The following is a 25,649-nucleotide window of genomic DNA, read 5'->3' as shown; positions in this document are numbered from 1 at the left end:
TGAGGAAAAGAAAAGAGACACATAACATGATCATTTTCAACAACTATTGTAGATAATGTGGGGAGGCATTTAGTATCATTTCTGGCATTTCATTCTGTGCTTGCACGAAGTGTCATAGAGTCATACTGTGTGGAAATAGGCCCTTCGTTCCAACTTGCCCACACCGGCCAACATGTCCCATCGACACTAGTTCTTGCCTGTGTTTGGCCCATATCTCTCTAAACATGTCCTATCCATGTATCTGTCCAAATGTTTCTTAAACGTTGCGATAGTCCCTGCCTCAACTACCTCCTCCAACAGTTTGTGTGAAAAAAATAGGTTCCGTTTAAAAAATAAATAAATATTTCCCCCCTCACCTTAAACCTATTGCCTCTGGTTCTTGATTCACCTACTCTGGGCAAGCGACTGTGCGTCTACCCGATCTATTCCTCTCATGAATTTGTACAATTCTGTAATATGAAAGAAATGAATGAAAGTTTCATTCAGTGAGCGGAGGTTTCTCAGACAGTTTTTCAGAGAGGGTAAATGGCCTGTCCCACTTGGCAATTTTTTCGGCGACTTCCGGCATCATTGACCGACGTATCAGGTCACCGAAAAATACGCGCATGACGACGTATGACGCGGCGGTGATGCGGCGTGAAGACGTATGACGCAGCGGTGACGCAGCGTGATAACGTATGACGCGTGGTGTTTTCTTGTCGCCGCTGGATTTTGAAATGTTCAAAATCTTTTGGCGACACTGATATGACGCCAGCAAAATCGGCGAGTGGGACAGGCCCCTTTAATTCTTCAGTGTTCAGTGGTGTACCTCTTTGTCTTCAAAGAGAAGTACCTGGCAGTGTTATTTTTTATTGAATTCTGATTATTTTTCGAAGGCACAATGTGGCAGATAGATATTGTTCTATAAAAAATAATGTTAAATATGTTTCATTTGTTCAAATGTATCTCCTGCTGCGACCTAATTATTGATTTAGTTCAACCAATGAAAAAAAAAATTATCCTCCACGAGAAGGTCCATTATGAACACTCTGATTTAGAACCCTTCTTTCCTATATTTTCTTGAAGGTATTAGCTCCCTGTTCCTTACTATGATCAGGCATCCAAACATTTATTATTTTTACATGAACTTTGCAGCATCTAAAGGTTCTTCTGAAGAATATCACAGTTCAACCCAAGAATGTTCTTACCAAACCAATGCTGAGGTTGGTATGTGCTTTAATGGTCTGCTGAGACTTAGAGGCTCTATCATTTCCTGATAAATCTGCCAATTCAACACAGACTGACATTTGCGCTCAGAACACCTGTTAACGATGTGTCAGCCGTAAAATTCATTGGGCTATTAAACACAGCTCACCATGTGATATCAAACTTCCCTGCATTAAATGTTATTATCATTTTGAGGGTGATTTTATCTTTCTATCACTTGGATAGTAAAATCAATGGGCAATTATTGTGCAAATCCAGTAAAATCTTTAGAATAGCAGGGAGACTAAGGCATGGATTTTGTTTATAGGATGAAACTGTGGAGGAGCTTAAATCAACATGCAAACGTCTCCAGATCCATAGTTTCCTGGCCAATTTGTGCATTGATAATATACACACAATTGATATGTTATTGATATTCAGGTAAGATTCGGCCTGATTAGATTCCTCTTCTTGAAAAACACATTTAGCTGAGAACAAGTGAATTGAGAAGGAAGTACATCTTCGTTATTGTATGTTACACTAGTGTTTTTTTTGTTTTGTTTTTTAAATATTTTATTTTATTAGAAGTAAGTACAATCATATGGCACCAAAGTGCCTAATATATATTTTCATGATACATTTTATGTACAGCTTCTTATTGTTTTTGTTATATTAAAGAAAGATTAGAATAAGAAAAAGAAATTAGATAGTAAAGGATAGAAAAGCGTGAGATATATAGTGTGTGAAGAAAAAGAAGAAAGACGAATGAGTGAAGAAAGTTGATAAAAAGAAAATAGAAAAAAGAGAATAAGACATTAAAAAATTCTTTTTTAAAAGGGTAAGGAGATTATTGTTTATAATCTTGACCAACCCTCGTCCAGTCCTGAAACAGTTAGTTTTTACAATTGTGTTGCACCATATGATTCCAAAAAGACGACAAATGGAAACCAACTCTTTATGAATTGGTCTGATTTATCCATCAGGAGGAATCGCATTTCCTCAAGATGTGCGGTGTCCAACATACTTGCAATCCACATTTCAAGCGTTGGACTAGTGTTCTTTTTACAAGGTCATCTTAAATAATGAGATCAAGAACCATGGGAGATATCAGAGATATCAAGAACCATGGGAGACATCTTGAACTTTTCCACCATTGGAATGAGAAAATACATGAAAATTAATTCATCCTTTGTTGTGTTAATGACACTGTAGAGTGTTGTGGATGCGAGACTTTGCATCTGAAATTTATTCTGTGGAATATTGCAAGTGTGAAAGGAAAACACAAAGTGCCAGAGTAACTCATTGGTCAGACAGCACTCGGGAGCTTCTTCAGACTAATTGTAGTAGGGGGCGGAAAGCTGGAAAAGAGGTGGAACGGGACTAAATCTGGCAATTATAAATTTGGGGTAAATATTTCAATATTTATTTATTTATTTATTTATTTATTCCGAACAAGTAAAGACATTAAAGACATTAATAGTAACAAAATCGAAATTATCAAACAATTGGACATTACAATCAATATTTACAAAGCAATGAAAAGAACAAAAGCAAATAGAAGAAAACTTTTAACTTGCAATTTAAATATTTCTTTGCTGCTCTGGGTGAATTGCCATTAGAAGAATACATGAAAGCTAGACAATATAAAAATACAGTGAGTAATTACAAGTTTGTAAATGATAAAGAAATGTGGATCGAGGGAGCAAAATTGAAGTGTCTTAAACCAGCACTTAAACACTTAAAATCACACCCTGACAGCTCATCACATTATATTATGTTTAATGACCAGATTTTATTGTGCTTTTGCACAGCCACTGCCTATCATGGTATGTACAGCCCGGTCAGTTATTATGCACTTAGCAAACACTCAGATGGCAGAATTGAAATAGTGATTTAAGTATTACACATTTATTAAGAAATAATGTGATTTGGTATTGCACCTCATTTATATTCAACAACATGCAATGTTTTCTTCAGGTTATTTAATGGGATCCATCTTATCCATGACTGAAGTCATTTTTGAATAAACATGAGAGAATGCAGTAATGTTTTGGATAGCTACAAACAGACTCACTTGTATGAATTTTGAGCTTATTTCATTTTCTTCCATTGAAATTGTCATAGCAACAGTCAATTAAATGCCATTCCCTTTCCTTGATATCTGGTTCATTTCTGGTCAATACTGTGCAACATCTCCTAATGGTTCTCTGAAGTGAATCTTCATTATGAAATTCTCAACCTCATTTTTTGGTCAGCACAAGGGAGTAATGTTCTTACAGAAGGACTGGTCTACCAGGTTTATTTATTGTGATGTTACTGCACCCCCATCCACGATTCATTAATGTTATTAGATGCATTCATTTAATAATTTATATGTCAGTGGGTTCTATGGAAAGTAAAATTGGAAAATGTATTCTTTGAGTAACAGGTGTATTTCCTTCTGAGCTCCTCATTGGAAAAATGAAGCACATTTTTAGGGAGTTACCCTTTTACACTGCCTTGTGGACTCATTGATATAGAGTCTGATGTGTAAGGATCCATTATTGATTATGAGATCGTCAAGGTTTTCAAGAGGGAGTTAGATTTAGCTCTTATGGCTAAAGGAATCAAGGGATATGGGGGAAAAAGCAGGAATGGGGTACTAATTTCAGATGATCAGCCATGATCATATTGAATGGATCAAAGGGCCGGATGGTCTACTCCTGCACCTATTTTTCTATGGTTCTATGTTCTATGAAAAGCAATCTCCATCATAATCATAAGTACTGACTGCTTGTTTGTACAAAGAGAAGGTGCTGGAATAATCGTAAAATATTTATTTAGCTCTGGGAAGTGTGGGATAACATAGTGTACGGGATGGTCAGTGATCGATGGCCAGTGCGGACTCAGTGGGCCGAAGGGCCTGTTTTCGTGTTGTGCCTCTAAAACTAAACAAAAATCACTAAAACTCATGACTTTCATTGCATTTCTTGTTTCTAGGCACCTATATTGAATTTCTGAACTTCTCCACTGAACCTAACCACGATTTCATTGAAATTCGCAATGGGCCACATGACACGAGTTCTGTAATTGGCAGGTTCAGTGGAGCTGAACTTCCACCTCCTCTGATGTCGACGTCTCATGGGACAACCATATATTTCCACAGTGATCATTCCGAAAACAAACCCGGCTTCAAACTCATGTACCAAGGTAAGGCTAATGCGGATGTTGACAAGTATGTACTTATTTGTAGTATTAGAGTTTCAAATCTGATTCATGGGAGCATGATTTCACCCCTGTAATCGTTAACCTAAGTTTCCACCAATGATCCTGAAGAGCAGAAATGTCCTTCCACATATCAACATTGATCAAGATGAATGACTCGGAGCAGACTAGAGTTGTGTGAGTTGAATAATATTACCCTTGTTACAAACCAAACTATTTTTCAACTGGGCAAATGGAGAATGCAGAGAATATCATTCAATATCAGTTCAGTGCACAGGCATGGGTGAGGTGAGGCCTACAAAGGCCTTGTTTATTATATGGAAAAGAATAACTAAAAATCATATGTTTTAAGTATTTTCTATCGTTTAATGGTCAAACCTCGAACCAAAAAAAAACAGATGCTGGAAATCTTAAAAGCAGAATTTGCTGTAAATACTCAGCAGGAACTGTCTGTGGAAAAAGGATCGATTAATCTTTAAGAAAGAACTGTGGATGCTGGAAAAATCGAAGGTAGACAAAAAATGCTGGAGAAACTCAGCGGGTGAGGCAGCATCTATGGAGAGATGGAATTGGCAAGGTTTCAGGTCGAGACCCTTCTTCAGACTGATTAATGCTTTAGATCTGGTACCATTCTTCAGAAAGAAATAAACCAGTTAGTGTCTGTAGCAAGAAACAAATTAGTTTCTGCAGAAGGGAAGGACGGTGAGGCAGGGTGGTGGGTGGAACAAAGGTAATTTCTCTAAAAGGGTGATAAAATGTGGTAAGATAAGGTAAAATTGGTAAGATTAAGCTTCTTTATCTGTGTAATGTGTCACTAATGCTGTATAGTCTGGGCAATATTGTGTAGTCTGACAGCACAACAAAAAAGGGACAATAGGAAGGTAGGCAAAACATATCGTTCTCATTCAAACAGAAAGAAAAAAATCAATGTATTTAAAGGTGGACAATCCAGTACTGAGTCTTGCAGGTTGCAATGTTGCACAGACTGAAAATGAGATGTTGTCGTTCAAGTGCAGGAGACTATAGAGTGGAAGGCCACAGTGAGATTGGGATGGTGAATTAAAGTGGCATAAAACTGGAAACTCCAGTAGACTGACACAAGAGCTCCTCAAAGCTATCACCCTGTAATTCTCCACAAAGCAATCGCCCAATCTACCTTTGATTTCTCCACTGTAGAGGAAGCCACATTGTGAACACTGAATGCAGTGCACTATATTGGATTAAGTGCAATGATGTCGATAAATTTGTATGATTGGCCTTAAAAAGATTTGTTAGGGCTTTTTTGAGATAAGCAGCATCTTTCTAATTCTTTGTGTGTCATTGTACATTGGTCGACTGCTAATGGATTAGGTCAGCTGACTGGTATCACTTGCCCAGAGCTGAAGCTGCTTTTTGAATCAGTTACATTAATGAGATTTCCCATTAACTAACTTACTGCAAAGTGAACCCATTTGTATGAACAGAACAGTATCAATTAATGGTACACAAAATTGCTGGGGAAACTCAGCGGGTGCAGCAGCATCTATGGAGCGAAGGAAATAGGCGACGTTTCGGGCCGAAACCCTTCTTCAGACTGATGGGGGGTGGGGGTGGGGGAAAGAAGGAAAAGGGGAGGAGGAGGAGGAGCCCGAGGGCGGGCGGATGGGAGGGTGGGAGGAGACAGCTAGAGGGTTAAGGAAGGGGAGGAGACAGCAAGGGCTAGCCAAATTGGGAGAATTCAATGTTAATGCCATAAGGACGCAAGGTCCCCAGACGGAATATGAGGTGCTGTTCCTCCAATTTCCGCTGTTGCTCACTCTGGCAATGGAGGAGACCCAGGACAGAGAGGTCGGATTGGGAATGGGAGGGGGAGTTGAAGTGCTGAGCCACCGGGAGGTCAGGTAGGTTATTGCGGACTGAGCGGAGGTGTTCGGCGAAACGATCGCCCAACCTACGCTTGGTCTCACCGATGTAAATCAGCTGACATCTAGAGCAGCGGATGCAGTAGATGAGGTTGGAGGAGATGCAGGTGAACCTTTGTCGCACCTGGAACGACTGCTTGGGACCTTGAATGGAGTCGAGGGTGGAGGTGAAGGGACAGGTGTTGCATTTCTTGCGGTTGCAACGGAAAGTGCCCGGGGAGGGGGTGGTGCGGGAGGGAAGGGAAGAATTGACGAGGGAGTTGCGGAGGGAGCGGTCTTTGCGGAAGGCAGACATGGGGGGAGATGGGAAGATGTGGCGAGTGGTGGGGTCACGTTGGAGGTGGCGGAAATGGCGGAGGATTATGTGTTGTATTTGCCGGCTGGTGGGGTGAAAGGTGAGGACCAGAGGGACTCTGCCCTTGTTGCGTGTGCGGGGATGGGGAGAGAGAGAGCACCTCCTCTCTAACAGTATCAATTAATGTATGATTTTCCATTGCATAATGCAAATTTGATTGTATATCCAATGCCACTCTCCCATAGACATGCAGGGTGAAGTAAGTGTTTAAATGTCATTCAAAGGCACGGCATTTCCTTCCATTGCTATGCAGACGATACACAACTCTATCTCCCCCTGAAGCCCAACAACCAATCAAATCTACTTAACCTTATCCACTGCCTCGAGGATATAAAGTGTTGGATGGCCCAGAACTTTCTCCAACTAAACGAGTGTAAGTCTGAGGTCATCCTTCTCGGCCCCTCGGACTCAATCAAAATGATAGCAGGCAGCCTTGGAAGCCTTTCCCCACTACTCAAACCTCATGTCAAAAACCTTGGCGTAATATTTGACTCAGCGTTGAAATTTGACAAACAAGTCAATGCCGTGGTAAAAGCTAGCTTCTTCCAGCTTCGGACGATAGCTAAAATAAAACAATTCCTCCAGTTTGACGACCTCGAAAAGATCATCCACACATTTACCTCCTCCCGCCTCGATTACTGCTAGATCTCTTTACATTGGCATCAGCCAATCTTCCCTGTCCCACCTGCAACTGGTACAAAACGCCGCAGAGAGACTCCTGACGGGCACCCGAGAAAGGGACCACATCCCCCCGATCCTGGCCTCTCTCCACTGGCTCCCTGTGCGGTTCCGAATAAATTTCAAGATCCTTCTTTATGTTTACAAAGCCCTTAACGGGCTTGCCCCACCTACATCAAAAGTCTGCTTACCCACCACACCACCTCCAGGTCCCTCAGATCGGCCGACTTGGGGTTACTGAACATCCCGCGGTCTGGGCATAAGCTCAAGGGCGACCGCGCCTTTGCAGTTGCAGCCCCTAGACTGTGGAACAGCATCCCTCTTCCCATCAGAGCTGCCCCCTCCATCGACTCTTTTAAGTCGAGACTTTAAACTCATCTTTACTCTCAAGCCTTTCTTGAAGTCCTCTGAGGGAGGGCTATATGTATGTATTTATGTCTGTACTTAATAATCTATGAACCACTGTTGTGTAACGTTAATACCTCCACCAATGTAAAGCACTTTGGTCAACGAGAGTTGTTTTTTAAATGTGCTATAGAAATAAAAGTGACTTGACTTGACTTGTTGCAGCATGAATGAATATGGTTTTCTTGGGCCAATTGATTCATTTCTATGGTTTAGGGATGGCATTATAAGATAAACCTATACCCTTGCAGAAGGTATAATGAAGCCAACTCATTACTCTTGGGTATTAGATTGAATATTACACTTGGGTAGCTTTTAACCGAGTGGTGTGAATACTTAATTCTCCAATTTTATGTGAACCCTTGTCCTCACTGCCTCTTTCCTGTCTCCCCCCCCCCCCCCCCGCCCCCCCCCCCCCCCACCACTCCATCCCAGTGCACATCCATTACACCCACAATCCTGCCCCACTCTGCTCCTTTTCTCTCCTTTGTGCAATCATTTCCCATCCCTGAATCACTCATTTCTCTTTCATCCCCTCTTTTTTCCACTCCACCTAAATCCCTCCCAATCATATCACATTTAACTCCTCTCCTCACCTTATCTGACACCCTTTTGTCACCTTTCCATATCTCCACATTGTCACTTACTCCATCCATCTGAAAATCAACCCCCCTCACCTAAATCCACCTACCACATCAGTCTATGTCCCACCTTTTCGGCTACAATCAGTCTGACGAATGGTCCCGACCCAAAAACATCGCCTGCCCATACCCTGCACAGATGCCACAGCCCTGCTGAATTCCTGAAGCACTTTGTGTTTTGCTCATTAACTTTTATTGAGTTTGGTTACATTATGCTTCATCATTTGAGAGCGTGACAATCTGCATTTTGCATGCTTCATAAAAGTATTGGGCTAACATGGACTAATTTCCTTTCAGCTTACGAGTTGCATGAATGCCCTGACCCACAGCCATTTGCAAATGGCATTGTCATGGAATCTGGTTACAATGTTGGACAATCAATTTCATTTGAGTGTTTCCCAGGGTATCATCTTGTTGGCCATTTGGTTTTAAACTGTCGGCATGGAGTTGACAGAATTGGGATTACCCTATACCGAGATGTGAAGGTATGATTTTACTTTTTATTGGTGTCAGTGGTCATTTATTTACATCTTGTAACATGAAATGGTTGGCAGTGAGATGGCAAAAAGATGGTAATTGACAATTTGCATGTCCAAGAATAATAATTTGCCTTTGTGAATCATATAGTCAAATCAATATAAATTGGTTGGCTACGAGTTAGCGTCTTTTATTGACAGAGATGCTTGACATGGTAAATGAAATATTTGCATTTAAATTGGATCTTTTTACCCTCCATCTGGTCAACCTGATATGGATATTATAAAGAGAGAGGCCATAATGTAGTTAATTGTGAAGGTATATGGAATCAAGTACTGTACTGATGCCAGTAGATATTGACAATAAATGACTTTAGTCGAATGACAAATGCATTGCAATTAGCTAAAATGCAAATCATGATACTTGTAATATGCTCTCTTAGAAGCGTGCTTAATAAGTATTTTGAATAATAGTTTAATTTATGTGCAAATATTAACACTACAAATACTGACCTTTTATATCATAATATATCAGACTAATATGTTTTGTTATATAAATATTATCCCATTATTTTCGAAGGAACTCTTTCCCTTAGTAATACACTCAATTTTTTAGAGGCTTGACTGGTTCTAACAACACATTTGCCTATTTGATTTTCTTAACACTACCAAAATTATAAAAATTCAAATTTTCAATCAAATTGCTTGTAAATAGTCAAATATTACCACGTGCTAGTTCTGCAACATTAATCCTATGAAAGTCGAATTTTACTCTTTGCCAAAAATGAAAGTTTGTTGCTCAGTAACTTTTTCTTGTGTTGCTATCTTTTGCCCTTGGCTGTCACAAGTGCGATACAAGCACGTGTGATTTTTTATTCTCTACAATAATGCAGTTTTTTATTCTAACTAGAGCTGATCCTTACTAGTGGCCTTAAAGAAAGCTGTTTTCCTGATTTCAGTTCCCTGTGGAGGAAACATTACAACTCTCAATGGCACAATCTACTCTCCTGGCTATCCAAATGAATATCCAAACTCGCAGGACTGTACTTGGCTGGTGGTAGTGCCCGTAGGCTATGGGATTTATGTCAACTTAACTCTGCTGCAAATAGAACCTGGCAATGACTTCATTACTATATGGTATGATTTTATATTCACTTATGATCCAACTCTTGTTGCACGTTATACAACGCATCAATCACACCAAAGCTGCAATATCACATATGACTAAAAGGCAGCATCCCATCTCAGGGTTTTATTTAGTGGAATTGAATCTTGAGAATAGTTTTCAGATCTCTTCGGCAAAAATGGCGGCACGGTAGCTCAGCGGTAGAGTTGTTGCCTTACAGCGCTAGCAGCGCCGGAGACTTGGGTTCGATCCCGACAACGGATGCTGTCTGTACGGAGTTTGTACGTTCTCCTCTTGACCCGTATGGGTTTTCTCCAAGATCTTCGGTTTCCTCCCACATTCCAAAGACGTACAGGTATGTAGGTAAATTGGCATGGTGTAAGTGTAAATTGTCCCTAGTGTGCGTAGGATAGTGTTAATGTGCAGGGATCACTGGTCGGTGTGGATTTGGTGGGCTTAAGGGCCTGTTTCCGTGCTGTATCTCTAAACTAAACTAAACTCACCTAAATGCAAAGCAAAACACTGCTACGAAGTGTGAAAAGGTTCCAGTAACTTGGGAGTGTGATCGCAGAAAAGACCAGGTGACAGCTAAAGTCCAAATCAGTTTATTGGTGATGGTTATTTTCCTATTTCGAGCAGCAGGTTACAACTTTTCCATCCCCGAAGCACTGCCACACCACGTGATCAGCACATTTCCCTCTTTATCTTCCATGCTTCATTTCTCTTTTGACTGTGTGCCTTTGCCTCTTAGTTTTGCCTTTTATTGACATATCCTTACCACTTCTGGCACTGACAGCCCTCTAGTTACAGACTTTCCTATTATTTCTCAATGCCCCATTATTTCTCCCCTTTCTCCAAATTTCTCCACAAAAGATGAAGACGTCTGAAGAAGCGTCCATACCTGAAGCATTGTCTGTCATTTCCCTCCACAGATGCTTCCTGACCCATTGCGTTCCTCCCAGCATTCCTTGAATGCTACCTGTATCGTAATGCATCACCTGTCTCTGACTAGGGTCATTGAATTGAAACATAAAGCCTGCTCTTTTCTCCTCACGAATGCTGCTTGAGCTATTGAGTATTTTCAGCATTTTTTCATTTATTGTTTTCTTCGCCGTACTTAACTTTGAACTAATCAGAAAAAAGAATGATGTCAACAGGGTTTAACCTCCAGATTGATAGTTGCTGTAAATAGTGCTCAGAACATTTAATTTAGTACCCCCAGCATGTCCACTGGTGCTGTCCTTGTCACTATAAATTGAGAGCACAGACAAGCTGACTTTATATGTTCTGGGCCACATTTAACCACAGAGATTGAAGAAAACATTGACTGGTTACCCTTGAGAGATGAGAAATAAGCAGAGTTTGCCAAAGAAGAATAGGCATCATATATTTCGACCTCGGAGGCATCTCACCAGAACTTTGGTAGGACTGTAGAAAAACAAAGCCTTATTGCAAGGTGTCAGCTATGTTTTATTTTAAAAACTCATAAAAGTTCACATGAAGTTACAAAACAAACAAATAAGTAAGCAGAGGCTAGTTTTGGGAGTGTGGAGTCCAATGAGTTGGTGAAGTGTACAAAATAGATATACTGTAAAATCAAGTGAAAATTAAATACTGTTTAGGAGCAAAATACTTAAGAGCGGCACGGTGGTACAGCGGTAAACTTGCTGCCTCACCACATCAGAGACCCAGAATCCTGACTACTGGTGCTGTTTATACGGAGTTTGTATGTTCCACTCATGACCGCGTGGCTTTTCTCTGGGTGCTCCTGTTTCCTCACACATTCCAAAGACGTGCAGGTTTGTAGGTTAATTGGCTTTGGTAAAATTGTAAACATTGTCCCTAGTGCATAGGATAGTGCTGGCGTACGGGGAATGCTGGTCAGCACGGACTCGGTGGGACTGTTGCTGTGCACCATGCAAGAAGATACAGTAAATGTAACTTATTCCATAGAGATCGATATGTCGAGGTGCAACGTTCATTTGGCACGTGTACAACATCTTGGAAGTGAGATTCCCACTCTCCAAATGATTGTTCAATCAAAAGGAAAAAAAAAACAATTTGTTAACAGTCTGCTTATATTATAAAAGCTACTTGTAGATAGAAATTCATGTTCCTATGTTTTCCTTTTGTGCTTTATTTCTGAGTTAATTGATTTTATGTTTAATCAACTTCTTCTTCAGGGATGGAACCCAGCAAAGTGCACCACAGCTAGGAGTGTTTAGTGGAAGTTCAGTAAAAGAATCAACATACAGCACTTCAAATCAAGTTATTTTCAAGTTCCACAGCGACCTGGCAAATGGAGGCCGATTTATTATCTATTTTTATGGTCAGTGGATATAACTTTTTTAATGTTTTAGTCTCAATGTTTTAGTTTCAAATCGATTTTTGCAATAATGATCAGAGAGACTCTATCTTAAATCATGGCCTACTTATTTACCCTAAAATTTCTGTACATTATCTCTCTCCCTCTCTCTATACATTGTTCACACTTTGTCTTATTCGCACATGATAAACAGGAGTATGAATTCAGCTGACTTGATAGCTGGAACTCTTCCCTGACACAGCAATACAATATATGTGTAGGAAGGAACTGCAGATGCTGGTTTAACCTGAAGATAGACACAAAACTCATACCTCATGCACATATACCCTCATTCTCTCTCTCTCGGTAATTCACTCTTATTGTTTGCCTCATATATCTGCGAATCACTGCCAACAATGAAATTCTCAATGTATTGCTTGAATGTAGAAATACCAGCTCCTAATATTCTTTGATGGAAATATTAACCATGTCAAAAAACTATTGTTTAAAGCGCATTCCCTTTACATGTCATGAAGGGTGTTTCATCTTTAACTTCATATTTGGGAAACAAATATGGCAGTTCCAGATGGTGTGAAGGCAAACTACAATGAAATAAAAACTGTCGTTATAAAACTGTCTTTTTGTGTCTATCTATGGCTGCAAAGATAGACACAAAAAGTTGGAGTAACTCAGTGGATCAGACAGTATCTCTGGAGAAAAGGAATAGATGATGTTTCGGGTCAAGAACCTTCTTATTTTCCCCTGACTCTCAGTCTGAAGAAGGGTCTCGACCCGAAACGGGTAAGGTAACCATTTCCCCTGTTGTTCTATGATAAAATTAGAGTCCAAATTTGTCTCATGCCGAATGGATGGTGGGCACCTGCTACTACAAACTCTGAGCCATGGAATATTCCAATTTACATTAAGTCACTTGGATTAAAAAAACCCCAAATAGGTTCTTCAAATGTACAGATGCAATGAAACTAGAAGCTATGGATTCAGTGGAGGTACACTACCGGGTGAGGATTGCATTGAACTAAGTGCATAAGTGGGCAGAACGTTGGAAGATATCTAATGCAATCAAATGTACTGTGTGCGTGGACCAAATATGACAACACATATATTAAATCAATGGTCTTATAGTAGCTAAAGATGTAGCTCCCAAAAACCGAAGGAGATTGATACTCAATATGTTGTATCAAGACAAAGCAGCTATGTTTTAAAGAAACAAAATATTCAATTCCATCCCCAGACCACCCAGAGCCGCTGCCCCACCGTGACAGAGACACAGATTCAAACCTCATTTCAAATACTGTGTGTATGGAGTTTCTGTGTTCAGAGTGCTGTGGTTTTCTTCCTCATCCCAAAGCTATGTGGCAACAAGGAACTGCAGATGATGGTTTACAAAAAAAGACACAAAGTGCTGGAGAAACACAGTGGCTCAGGCAGCATCTCCAGACTAGAGAACATAGATTGGTCAGGGCATATCTGCAGACTAATTGTAGGGGAAGTAAGGAAGATAGTTGGAAGAATGGAGGGGCAGACCAATGCCTGGCAAGTAATAGGGGAACATAGTTGAGTGGGGAGGGTTGATAGGCAAATGGTTAAGCAAAGGCTAGAGATGAAAAGATAGAAAGTGTGAGACAAAAGGATTGAAGAGTTATGAATTGTGAAGGTGGAGAAAGGAATATAGGTGATAAGGGAGGAGTAGGTGGGTGTGAGTCCAGGTGCGGCACAGGAGAGAGGAGGCGAAAAAAAGAACCATTGTGTTGTAAGCTACCCAAGTGGAAAATGAGATGCTGCTCCTCCAGTTTGCTCGTGGCCTCATTCTGCCAATGGAGGAGGCCCAGGACAGAAAGGTCAGTATGGAAATGGACAAGGGAGTTAAAATCGTTAGCAACTGGGACATCCAGTAGGCCTTGGTGGAGTTACTGCAATTGAAACCTTCCATTCACCGCTTCAGGGTCCGAGCATGGCTGTGCTGAGTCTCAGCAACAGCCCTTTCCTTACCAAAGTTTGTGGACAATTTTCCTGAGCTCGGTTAAAAAAAATTATTATTGTGCTGGATGTGTCAAATACATTAAAGACTAGCTTTGCCTAAGCAGCAGATCATTTGGAATATGAATGCTAATTTACTTCAGCTTTTCCACTGGGAGAAATGCTGAAACCTTGAAGGCTGCTTTGAACATCGAGAGCAATAATGTGACTCTAATATGCTCCATGCCACGGTCTCATAAGAAATTCACTTTTTACTTTTTGTAACATAGAAACATAGAAACATAGAAAGTAGGTGCGAGAGTAGACCACCAGGTCCGTCGAGCCCGCACCGCCATTCGCTCATGGCTGAACACTAAACAGACACACTTACCCACAAACAGTAGACACAAGACACAGAACACAAGACACTACCCTCCCCTTTATACCGCTATCACCCCTCTCCACCCCAAGAACCTCGTGATCTCCTGGGGGAGGCAAAAAAACGGATAAAAACCCAGGTCCAATTCGGGAAAAAAATCCGGGAAATTCCTCTCCGACCCCAATCCAGGCGATCGACACTTGTCCAGGAGATCACTCAGGTCTTACTATACTAACCATACCTAGGTCCATATCCCTGCCCTCTCCCCATAGCCCCTTATCCCCTTGGCAGCTAAAAAACCATCTATTTTAGTCTTAAATATATTTAAAGTTTCTGCTTCCACTGCTCCCTGGGGCAGTGAATTCCATAAATTAACCACCCTCTGGGTGAAGAAGTTCTTCCTCATCTCAGTTTTAAAAGAGCCCCCCTTATTCTGCAACTATGTCCCCTAGTTCTAGTTTCCCCGATCATTGGGAACATCCTCGGTGCATCCACCCGATCAAGGCCCCTCACGATCTTATATGTTTCAATGAGATCGCCTCTCATTCTTCTAAACTCCAAAGAGTAGAGTTCCAGCCTACTTAACCTTTCCTCATATGTCAATCCCCTCATTGCAGGAATTAATCTTGTAAACCTTCGCTGCACTGCCTCCAGGGCTAGTACATCCTTTCTTAAGTATGGACCCCAGAACTGTACACAGTATTCCAAATGTGGTCTCACTAATACTGTGTACAGCTGCAGCAAGACCTCCGTGTTTTTATACTCAATCCCCCTAGCAATAAAGGCCAAAACTCCATTGGCCTTCCTGATTGCTTGCTGCACCTGCATACTAACTTTTAGTGATTCATGTACTAATACCCCTAGATCCCTTTGCGTTGCATTACAACGCAGCTCCTCCTCATTTAGAAAATAACTTGCCCTATCATTTTTTTTCCCAAAGTGAATGACTTCACATTTATTAGTATTAAATTTCATCTGCCAAGTTGTTGCCCACTCACCTAGCTTATCTATATCCTTTTGCAGACTCTTCCTATCCTCCTCATCCCCTACTTTTCCTCCCATTTTTGTATCGTCCGCAAATTTTGATATATTACACTTGGTTCCCTCCTCCAAATCATTTATATAAATTGTGAACAACTGGGGTCCCAGCACCGACCCTTGCGGAACCCCGCTAGTTACCGGTTGCCATCCCGAGTATGAACCATTTATCCCCACTCTCTGCTTCCTATTTGTTAGCCAATCCTCTACCCATGCTAATATATTACCCCCAATCCCATAATTTTTTATTTTTAGCAATAGTCTCTTATGTGGCACCTTGTCAAAAGCCTTTTGGAAGTCCAAGTATACCACATCCACCGGTTCCCCTTTATCCACCCGGGTTGTTACTTCCTCAAAGAATTCGAGCAGATTCGTTAAACAGGACTTCCCCTTCACAAAACCATGCTGGTTCTGTCCGATGAAGTCATGTTTATCCAAGTGCCCCGTTAGTGTTTCTTTAATAATTGTCTCTAACATTTTACCCACCACCGATGTTAGACTAACCGGTCTATAGTTACCCGCCTTCTGTTTACTTCCTTTTTTAAATATAGGTGTTACATTGGCCATTTTCCAATCCACTGGGACCGTTCCTGCCTCCAGGGAGTTTTGGAAAATTATCACCAATGCATCCACAATCCCCACCGCTATCTCCCTCAAGACCCTTGGATGTAATCCATCAGGCCCAGGGGATTTATCCTCCTTCAGTCTCATTAATTTCCCTAATACCACCTCCTTGGTGATCTTAATAGTATTTAGCTCCTCCATTCCTACCGCCCCCTGTTTATCCAGCGTTGGAATATTTTTTGTGTCTTCTATGGTGAAGACTGATACAAAATACTCGTTTAATGCCTTTGCCATTTCCATGTTCCCCACCAACAACTCTCCAGTCTCACCCTCCAATGGACCAACGTTCACCTTAGCCACCCTTTTTCTTTTTATATAGCTATAAAAACTCTTACTATTAGTTTTTATGTTGTTCGCTAAATTCCTTTCATAGTCTATTTTCCCCGTCTTAATTAATCTCTTAGTTATTTTTTGCTGACCTTTAAATGCTTCCCAATCCTCTACCCTCCCACTATCTCTGGCTACCTTATATGCCCTTGCCTTCAGCCGAATACTATCCTTTATAGTTTTACTGAGCCATGGCTGACTGTTCTTACCCTTACCCCTTTTTTTCTTCATAGGAATAAATTTTTCTTGAAGGTTATACAGTAGACCCTTAAACGTACACCACTGCTCATGTACCGTCTTATTCTTGAGTCTGCTATCCCAGTCAACTTTGATCAGCTCAGTCCTCATACCTTCATAATCCCCCTTATTTAGACTAAGCACCCTAGCCTGAGTTTCAACCTGCTCCCCTTCTATTTGAATATGGAATTCGACCATATTGTGGTCACTTGTTCCCAACGAGTCCCTAACTATGACATTTTTAATTAATCCTGCTTCATTACACAGGACCAGATCCAAGATTGCCTCCCCCCTTGTCGGTTCTGTGACATACTGTTCTAGGAACCCGTCTCTAATACATTCTATAAACTCTTCCTCTAGTCTACCCTGCCCAGTTTGGTTTGCCCAATTAATATGAAAATTGAAGTCCCCCATGATTACAGCAGTTCCCTTTTTACATGCGTCAACTATTTGCAGATTTATGTTCTGACTAACAGCGTCACAGCTATTTGGAGGTCTATAAATTACACCCACTAGTGTTTTTTTCCCCTTATTATTCTCTATCTGTACCCAAGCTGTTTCACTATCCTGATCCTTCAACGCAATATCCTTCCTCTCTATTGCCGTTATTCCCTCCCTTATTAAAAGGGCCACCCCTCCTCCCTTTCTTTCCTGTCTATCTTTCCTAATTGTCGAGTACCCCTCTATATTTAACTCCCAGTCCTGATCCCCTTGCAGCCATGTCTCCGTAATGGCCACGATATCATAACTATATATACTTAATTGCACCGTTAATTCATTTATCTTATTACGAATACTCCGTGCATTTAGATAAAGCACTTTCAGATGATTTTTACTACCCTTCCTTTCCGTTTTTGCCCCTTTTACATCTAGAGCTTTATCATCTCTCAAGCTCACCTGTGCAACTGAAAAAAAATCCATTTAGCGAAAAGTATATAACTCTTTAAAGGTTGGAGACAGTTACTTAATTATGAGAAAGATGCCATTACTTTTGCAACCAGGATGTGGAACCACAGCTCATCCACAGTAATGAGCTTCTTCCTCCTCGTCTTTTTGCACCCACCCCCACGACAGTTGCTTAGGACTAAACATCAGACGATGCTGACACTGTTCCTTTACCTTGCTCTTAGTTTAAATGACATATCAAGTGAATTTTGCTCAATCTACAATGATAATTTGGAGTACTGGAATATAACATTGAAATCATACTTCACATAACAAAATATCTAAAGAGATTGCGTCAATTTTGTTGGATGATTTATTTTTTTTGCTTTGCTCAGGCCAGAATGACACAGTGAAGGTAATTGGGTTTGAACGATGTTCTTTCATCTTTGGGATTGAATTTGGAATTAAGCCAGACTCTGAAAATGAAGGCTTCCTCTCTGTGATGAGTGCAACATTGCAGACTGAAATGATGTCTGATGATGTCAACTCAGCACCGAGTGGGTGTGAAGCCTTGGCTCAAAGCTTCTGATATTTAGCCAGCAGCCAGCGAGAACTTGGTGCCCTTGTTCAGAAAGGTTATTGGGATGGCATGTGTGGAAAATGGAAATGTCACACCCGCATACTGACAGCATTCTCCAAGGCTTGACTTGAGAGTAGTGTCAACCAAGGTATAATGAACATTTTAACCTGTTCCAATTCAAACTGAAAGATACTATAGCTGACAGTGGGCACCAAATCAACAAAAAATTCTCACTATCGACATTCTTTATTTCGGAAGCACTTCAACTGAAATATTATGGATCTTACAATTCAAAAAGAGGTATGGGCCTGTCCCACATTGGCGACTTTATGGGCCTGTCAAACTTAGGCGACACATGGTCGCCACATGTTCGCGGGTGGTTGCCAGGGAGTCGCCTTCATGGTTGTGAGAAGTTCCCGCATTCTGGGAACTAGACGCGGCCTCATTATGGTCGCCATGAATTTTTCAACATGTTGAAAAATTAGCGGCGACTAGAATGAAGACGCCATGGAGAGTAGCGAGAATTCTCGGGCAGTAGGTGGGTCGCCAGGAGGTCCCTGTTGGTTGCCAGGAGATCAAAGGTTCTCGTCGGTTGTAGTCGGTGCTGACCGGTGAATTTCATTGGGTTAATTGGGAGAAGAAAGGTAAGCTGTAGTTTTCAGAACCAAGGATAACCGACCAGTAATGTTAAATGTCCACCGAGATTCACAGCCATGTATCTCTGGCTTCACTCCTTATCCCCCCTTCTCCCTGCTCCCCCCCACCCCCCACCCCCTCTTTTAATGGACTAATACCCCTGTCCCACTTAGGAAACCTGAACGGAAACCTCTGGAGACTTTGCGCCCCACCCAAGGATTCCGTGCGGTTCCCGGAGGTTGCAGGTGGTTGCCGGAGGTTGCAGGTAGTAGAAGCAGGTAGGGAGACTGACAAAAACCTCCGAGAACCTCCGGGAACCGCACGGAAACCTTGGGTGGGGCGCAAAGTCTCAAGAGGTTTCCGTTCAGGTTTCCTAAGTGGAACAGGGGCATTACCGTACACTGTGCTTTTGACCTTTTTTTTTACTGCGCCACCCTTCCTGTTCATCACGGTGTGTGTCAGTTTCATCTTGGCTTTGCACCATGTTAATTTTTAGACAGCGCCCCCCCCCCCCCCCCCCCCCCCCCCCCCCGCTTGTCCTGTTCACTGCCTGCATAACGGGCTGGTGAAGGAAGCAATGTGTTTCTGTGTGTTCCACTCTGACAGTCGCCGTTCCAGTTGCTGGTTTTTCAGGCGACTGCCGGCAATTTGACAGTCGCCTGCAGTCCGCTGAAAAATCGCCTAAGTGGGACAGGCCCATTAGGCTCCTCGCAGAAAATTATGTGACTAGACTGAAATTTCTGTCATTATTGCAGCTAGAAATGTGACTTTGTGACTCAAAAGGAAAACAACATTGCTTCTTGCCAAATAATTTAAATAAGATATCATATGTACTATTTCTCAAACTTCCATTGCCTTTATTCTTATAATCTTTCTAGTCTTTCCAGTAATAACTTGCCCTGTGTGGACATGAAATGCATTCAAAATCAGCCACATTTATTAAACATCATTATGTCAACCTACATTAAAATTATAATGCAGCGCTCTAAACATAGAAGCTTACATTTCATTATAACTCCCAAAATAGATGCTTTCAGTTGAACTGTAATGCTGCCCCAATGAGTGGATCTGGAAGGAAGCTGAGTATGTGATGGAAGATTGTCTTTTGGACTGGTGGCCTGTGACATGTGATGTGCCTCAGGGATCGATGTTGGCTCCTTGCTCATCTATATCAACAAATTGGATGAGAATGTACAAGGCTTGATTAGTAAGATTATGGATGACATTAATATAGGTATATCTTGGACAGTAAAGACGGCTATCAAGAATTACAGCAGGATCGTGATCAGCTGGGCAATGGGCTGCCCAATGGCAAATTGAGTTTAATTCAGGTACATGAGAGGTGTTGCATTTTTGGAAGTCTAATCAGAGTAGGATCTTCACGGTGAATGGTAGGTTTCCTGTGAGTGTTGTGGAGCAGAGGGATTTGAGAATACAGGTACGTTTGGCACAGACGTAGTGGGCCAAAGAGCCTGTTCCTGTGCTGTTCTGTTCCACTTCCATCCTCTCCATTTTACATCTTCCATTCAAAATGCTCCTTTCTTTCAAATTATTTCATAGCCATCTTCAATCATTTTACCATCTCTCATTTGAATTCCTATGAATGGAGAAGCAGTAGAGATATCATTTTCTTGCATTCTAAGTATGAAGCTAATTAGCAGGGAGTAATGGGAACCAGGCAGGAAGCTTCACTTCAGGACTGGGCCGGCTAGAGAAATGGCTGCCTCGGGTCTATAAACAATTGTGCTGCCATAAAAAAACTTTAGTGCTCATAATCTCAGAGAAACTGAAAAAGGTGACAGAGCTTCTCATTTAGCTTTAAGCACCTGGTAGTTAAGTTTAACTAGCGGTAAATCAACATGGATGAAAGTGAATCAACAGTGAATCTTTTAACTTGGGATTTGATGCAGTTTTACAATATCCTCCCTCAACCCTCATACCTCTACATCTCTCTCTCTCCTCAATTTAGACTCATCTTAAAATCTAACATTTAACAATGCCCGTTAAACACTTTAAGTTCCTTGGAAGCCTCCAGAAATAATTTGCGACGTATTCTATGAACTGCCATTATTTACCAAAAGGAGCTTGACCAGAAGAAAATAAAATGTCTTATTAGTTAGATGATGTGTATAAATTGGATCACACTACTCTACTTCTACATCATGTGATGGTCTATTTGAAGAGGTTGATAAAACTCTTATAATGCTTAGTTCTTAATAGAGGTATACTTGTCCTTGGATTTCAGGATAGAGTTAGCTCTTAGGACTAATGGAATGAAGGGATATGGGGAGAAAGCCGAAACGGGGTGATGATTTTGGATGATCAGCCATGATCATAATGAATGGCGATGCTGGCTCAAAGGGCTGAATGGCCTACTACTGCACCTATTTTCTCTGTCTATGTTTCTATGATACCTTAATATTCGTTCCACTGCTTCAATTTGCTTATCAGTTCTTTTCTTCCAAACTGGCCCTTTCTTATATCCCTCGCACCTGATCTGCCTTTGAAAGTGCTTAATCAGAGGATCAACTGTAGCTTGGTAAAACTGGTTTCCCATTCAGGACTGAGGTGAAGAGAAATTCCTTGATGCGGAAGGTTGTAAACTTTTCTAATTCAATATCTCAGGTGCTGTGAATGCTCAGACATTGAATAGGTTCAAGGCCGAGATTGATTGATTTTAGGATGTCACAGTAATCAGGATCTGAGATGACTGGTTTCGAAAAGATGACAAGCTGAAGATTCAATCATGATCTTATGGAATGATGATACAGCTTTGAATGATCATAGGATACTCTAGCTTCTGTGTCAAATGATAATATGGCAGCAGATTATATAGGAGTAAACAATAAGCATAAATGGGAAATGTTGGGCATGGTCAACGACATTTGGAAGACAGCAACAGTTGATGTTTCAAGTCAAGGACCTTTCATCAGAGCACAAAGGTCAGAAAGTGTATTTGTGGCTGTTGAAAGGGACAGTAAGAAATGAGAGAATATCATAGTCATAGAGTCTTACAGCATGGAAATAGGCCCTTCGGCCCAACTTGTCACACCGGCCAACATGTCCCGTCTACACTAATCCCACCTGCCTGTCTGTGAAGTTGTCAATGTCGTCAGGGTTGGACGGAAAAAAAAGAAATGCATTAAAACTGAAAGGTACAGCCATAAATGTGGAGAGAGAGAGAGGGGGAAAAAGTGTAGTTACTTGAAGTTATTAAATTCATTATTGAGATAGGAGGTATGAAAAGTTTTTTTGCAGATATTTTTCAACCGTACATTGAGTATAGTTGGAGTAAAAGAAGAGGCCGGGAGACAGATTGGTATAGAGAACTAAAGTGACAGGATACTAGAAGCACACAGTTACACTTGTGATTGAAGATATGTGTCCTGCTAGCAGCCGCTAAATCTGTACTTTGGCTGTTCCAGTGAAGAGAATACATTTTCTGTACCTAGAATTCTACAAACTATATTGGAAAAGGTGCAAGTGAATCACTGCTTCACCTGGAAGGACTGTTTGGGATCTTGGATGGTGCATGAAGGGGAGTAGTTGATGGAGGTCAAGACCAGCAGGTCAATGGGGGAACAATCCCTTTGGGATGCTGAAAGAGGAGGGACGAGCAAGGTGTGCCTGATGGAGGAATCCCATTGAAAAGTGACAAAATGATGGATGAGATTTTTTGAATGTGGAGGATTAAGTGACAAGGGGAATTCTATCCTTAGAGGACACATTGTTGAGAGTAGACAATAGCTGAGGAGGGAGTGGTGCTGAAGAGAAAGGAAGCCATCTGAGATGCCGATATATAGGACATCTCATTATCAGATACAATGCAAACAAAGAAACCAGGAGAAAGGAATGGAATCCTACGAGCAAGTAGAGTGTAAGGGGGTGTAGTCATGATACTTGTGAGGATTGTTGGCTAACAATGAGAAATGGGAAGCGTGCGGGATGGAAATATTTTAAATTATTTCCTTCAAACCCACTTTGCAGAGCATGGTAGGTTAGTGCTCAAAATTCCCCCTTTAATGCTCTCATGGGAGTTGCTTAATAATTGCCAAAATGCTTGGTAAACATGCCCATTTCCTTGGGATGCTCATCTTCACAATAGATATTAATGTAGTAATAAATGTGATGCTGCAATTATATACAATGTTAAAAACAATCATTTTTATTGCTTCGCAGCTTATCAGCTGAGGAAATGCCGTCCTCCTGTCTCTGTGCCAAATGCAGAGATTTTCTCAGAAGATGAAGAGTTTGTGATAGGTAACTGTCTTAACAAATTTTATCACTAATTTGAAAAGAGTCCTGTTCCTAATCATTTCCATTTGTTAATGTAAAGATAACAAGATTTATCTCAAGTCGTATCCTTCACTGTTTACTGGTTTATATTCATCCCTCAATTAGTATTACCAACGCAAGACATCCAGGCAATATCAAGTTGCCATCAATAGTGAAATGTTACATATTAGCTACTGGATTTACATTAAAACAAAGGCAATACTTCAGTGCCTTGAGTTGTGAAAATGGAATTCCTTCTCACCTCAAACGCGAAGCTATTTGGTGTGAAATTAGGACCAGGGTATTTAACTTCCAAGAAATTAATTAACAACAGGGAGATGTGCAGCATGTCAATGATTGCTTTGTTGTGGGTGCTTTACAGCAAAATTCAAAACATTCAATTGTATTAGCAGTACAGGATGATGAGTGCAAGGAGTGGCCCTTACACACTTTCCGTTGTTAGGCGTCAGCCTAGCTTGTTTGGGGCTTTATTGTAACATGCCCCAAATAAAACAATAAAATTCTAACTTGCAGCGGCACAACAGAATATGTAAACATAGTACTCTGTAAACAATATCACTAATGAAAAAAAGCTCATCACACACACACGCACACGTACACACATGCGCGCACACACACACACTCACACAGATAACTTTATTCAGTCACAGTCATAAAAAACACAAAATACATGAAACATGAATTAAAGTGACGAGTGGAAGGGCTTGGGAGATGTTCAAAGATTGGAGAGGGGGATATATATATATAAAAAATACACACATACACATAAAAACGTAATAATAATAGTGCAAAAAGATAAGGCCAATCACCCAAGTCTATGTCGTTCAGAGGTTATTTGGAGGTTGTGGTATTTAATAGCCTGGTGGCTGTAGGGGAGAGGCTGTTCCTGAACTTGGATGTTCAAATTTTCAGGCTCCTATAACTTCTTCCCCATGACAGGGGTGAAATGAGAGTGTGGCCTGGGTGGCATTAGTCTCTGATGATGTTGGCTGCCTTTCTGAAGCAGCAACTCCTGTGAATTTGTTTGATGGTGGGGAGTTCAGTAGCCGTGATGGACTGGGCAGGTGTTCACCAATGTTTGCAGTCTTCCGTGAATGGGGGGGGGAGGGGAATTGGGTGATGGGAGGTGTGGAGGGTGGGAAGAGGGGGGGAAAGGATGGATTATTTGATAAGAGAACGCTGACAGTCAGAGGTTGACTTGTTTCTGAACAGGGCCACTGAAGGTCACACCAGCACCTTGGTAAGAAAAAAGTTGCCTAGAATTGGGGAACTGGGGTGATTGAGGAGGATCACGTTTAGAAAGTCAGCTGTGAGCAGAGCGAATGGGTGATCTGGGAATCCTGGTGATTTAATCAGGAATTACTGGTTTGATTTATGGGTTGGGGGTTCAATCAGGGAATTGCCGAACAGTCAGGAGTCTGCAGTTGGGGGTGGTAAGGGTGGAAAATAGTGGAAGGAGATGAGATAATGCTGGGTAAGGGCAAGAATAATGCAGGTTAACAGGGGGACCGATCTGAGGAGCGATCACGGCCTTCGGGGTGGGGCTGTCTCCAGAAGCAATGCAATCAACACATGCTTATTTATGGTACATCATCGTCCACACCTCTCGTTTCCCTTTCCCGTCTGAAGACGGGTCTCGACCCGAAACGTCATCAATTCCATCTCACCAGAGATGCTGTCTGTCCTGCTGAGTTACTCTAGGTTTTTGTCTATCTTATGGAGAGAGTGTCTCCAAAATGTGCACTTTAGAGCTGTGTGACTTAATTTCCCAGGAAACTGATGGGGACATCTCCAGGGAAAATACATCATCGTTCCATGTGCAGTTGATGTAGATACCGTATCATCAACATAAGTACAGTTTGCGGCCCAAAGTGTAAATAGCTCGTTCTAAGCTTCCCCCAGTCCAGTTTCAGTCAAAAATCACTTAGTCAAGCACTTGCGCAACTAATCTTTATTTTGACAAAACACAATTACAATTCCCACTACTATACCTAATCACCGTGGGTTTGATCCTCATTTCTGCCTGATCAAGCCCTCTTTAGCCTCGCTCAGCAGAGACACTCCAGAAGGTCACGCAGTCCTAGGCGTTCTCCCAGAAGATCAACACAGGACCTCAGGGGAACGGTCTTTTATAGGTCCCCGAACCTTGAGGGGTCGAACCACATGGGGGTGGTCTCTTTACAGTCCAATAACAGATATCGATTAACACAGTACATGATAGACATTTCCCTAACCCAATAATACAGTGACCAATACAATGTATTCAAACGGTGCTTATGAAAGGAAGCAAACATAGCAACATTTGCCTATATATTCAAGAATCTCAGACAAGGCTCAATACTTAATCCAATCAACATCTAGCAAAGTAAAGCTTTGCAACAATATGTACAATGT

General features: G+C 41.4%; 1 protein-coding gene across 1 annotated transcript in view; it reads left to right on the top strand.

Annotated features, from left to right (window-relative positions):
• csmd2 (CUB and Sushi multiple domains 2) overlaps positions 1-25,649 on the top strand; it is a 573,225-nt gene that overhangs the window by 392,181 nt on the left and 155,395 nt on the right. The window contains 6 exon segments of the mRNA XM_033045391.1: positions 4,165-4,374; positions 8,667-8,816; positions 8,819-8,854; positions 9,805-9,982; positions 12,155-12,300; positions 23,139-23,219. Of these exon segments, the coding sequence (XP_032901282.1) occupies positions 4,165-4,374; positions 8,667-8,816; positions 8,819-8,854; positions 9,805-9,982; positions 12,155-12,300; positions 23,139-23,219 (801 nt within the window).

Source organism: Amblyraja radiata, chromosome 27 (genome assembly GCF_010909765.2).
Source record: "Amblyraja radiata isolate CabotCenter1 chromosome 27, sAmbRad1.1.pri, whole genome shotgun sequence".
Taxonomy (NCBI): Eukaryota; Metazoa; Chordata; class Chondrichthyes; order Rajiformes; family Rajidae; genus Amblyraja; species Amblyraja radiata.
Note: the sequence above shows the minus strand (reverse complement) of the source record. Positions and strands in the feature narration are given on the sequence as shown.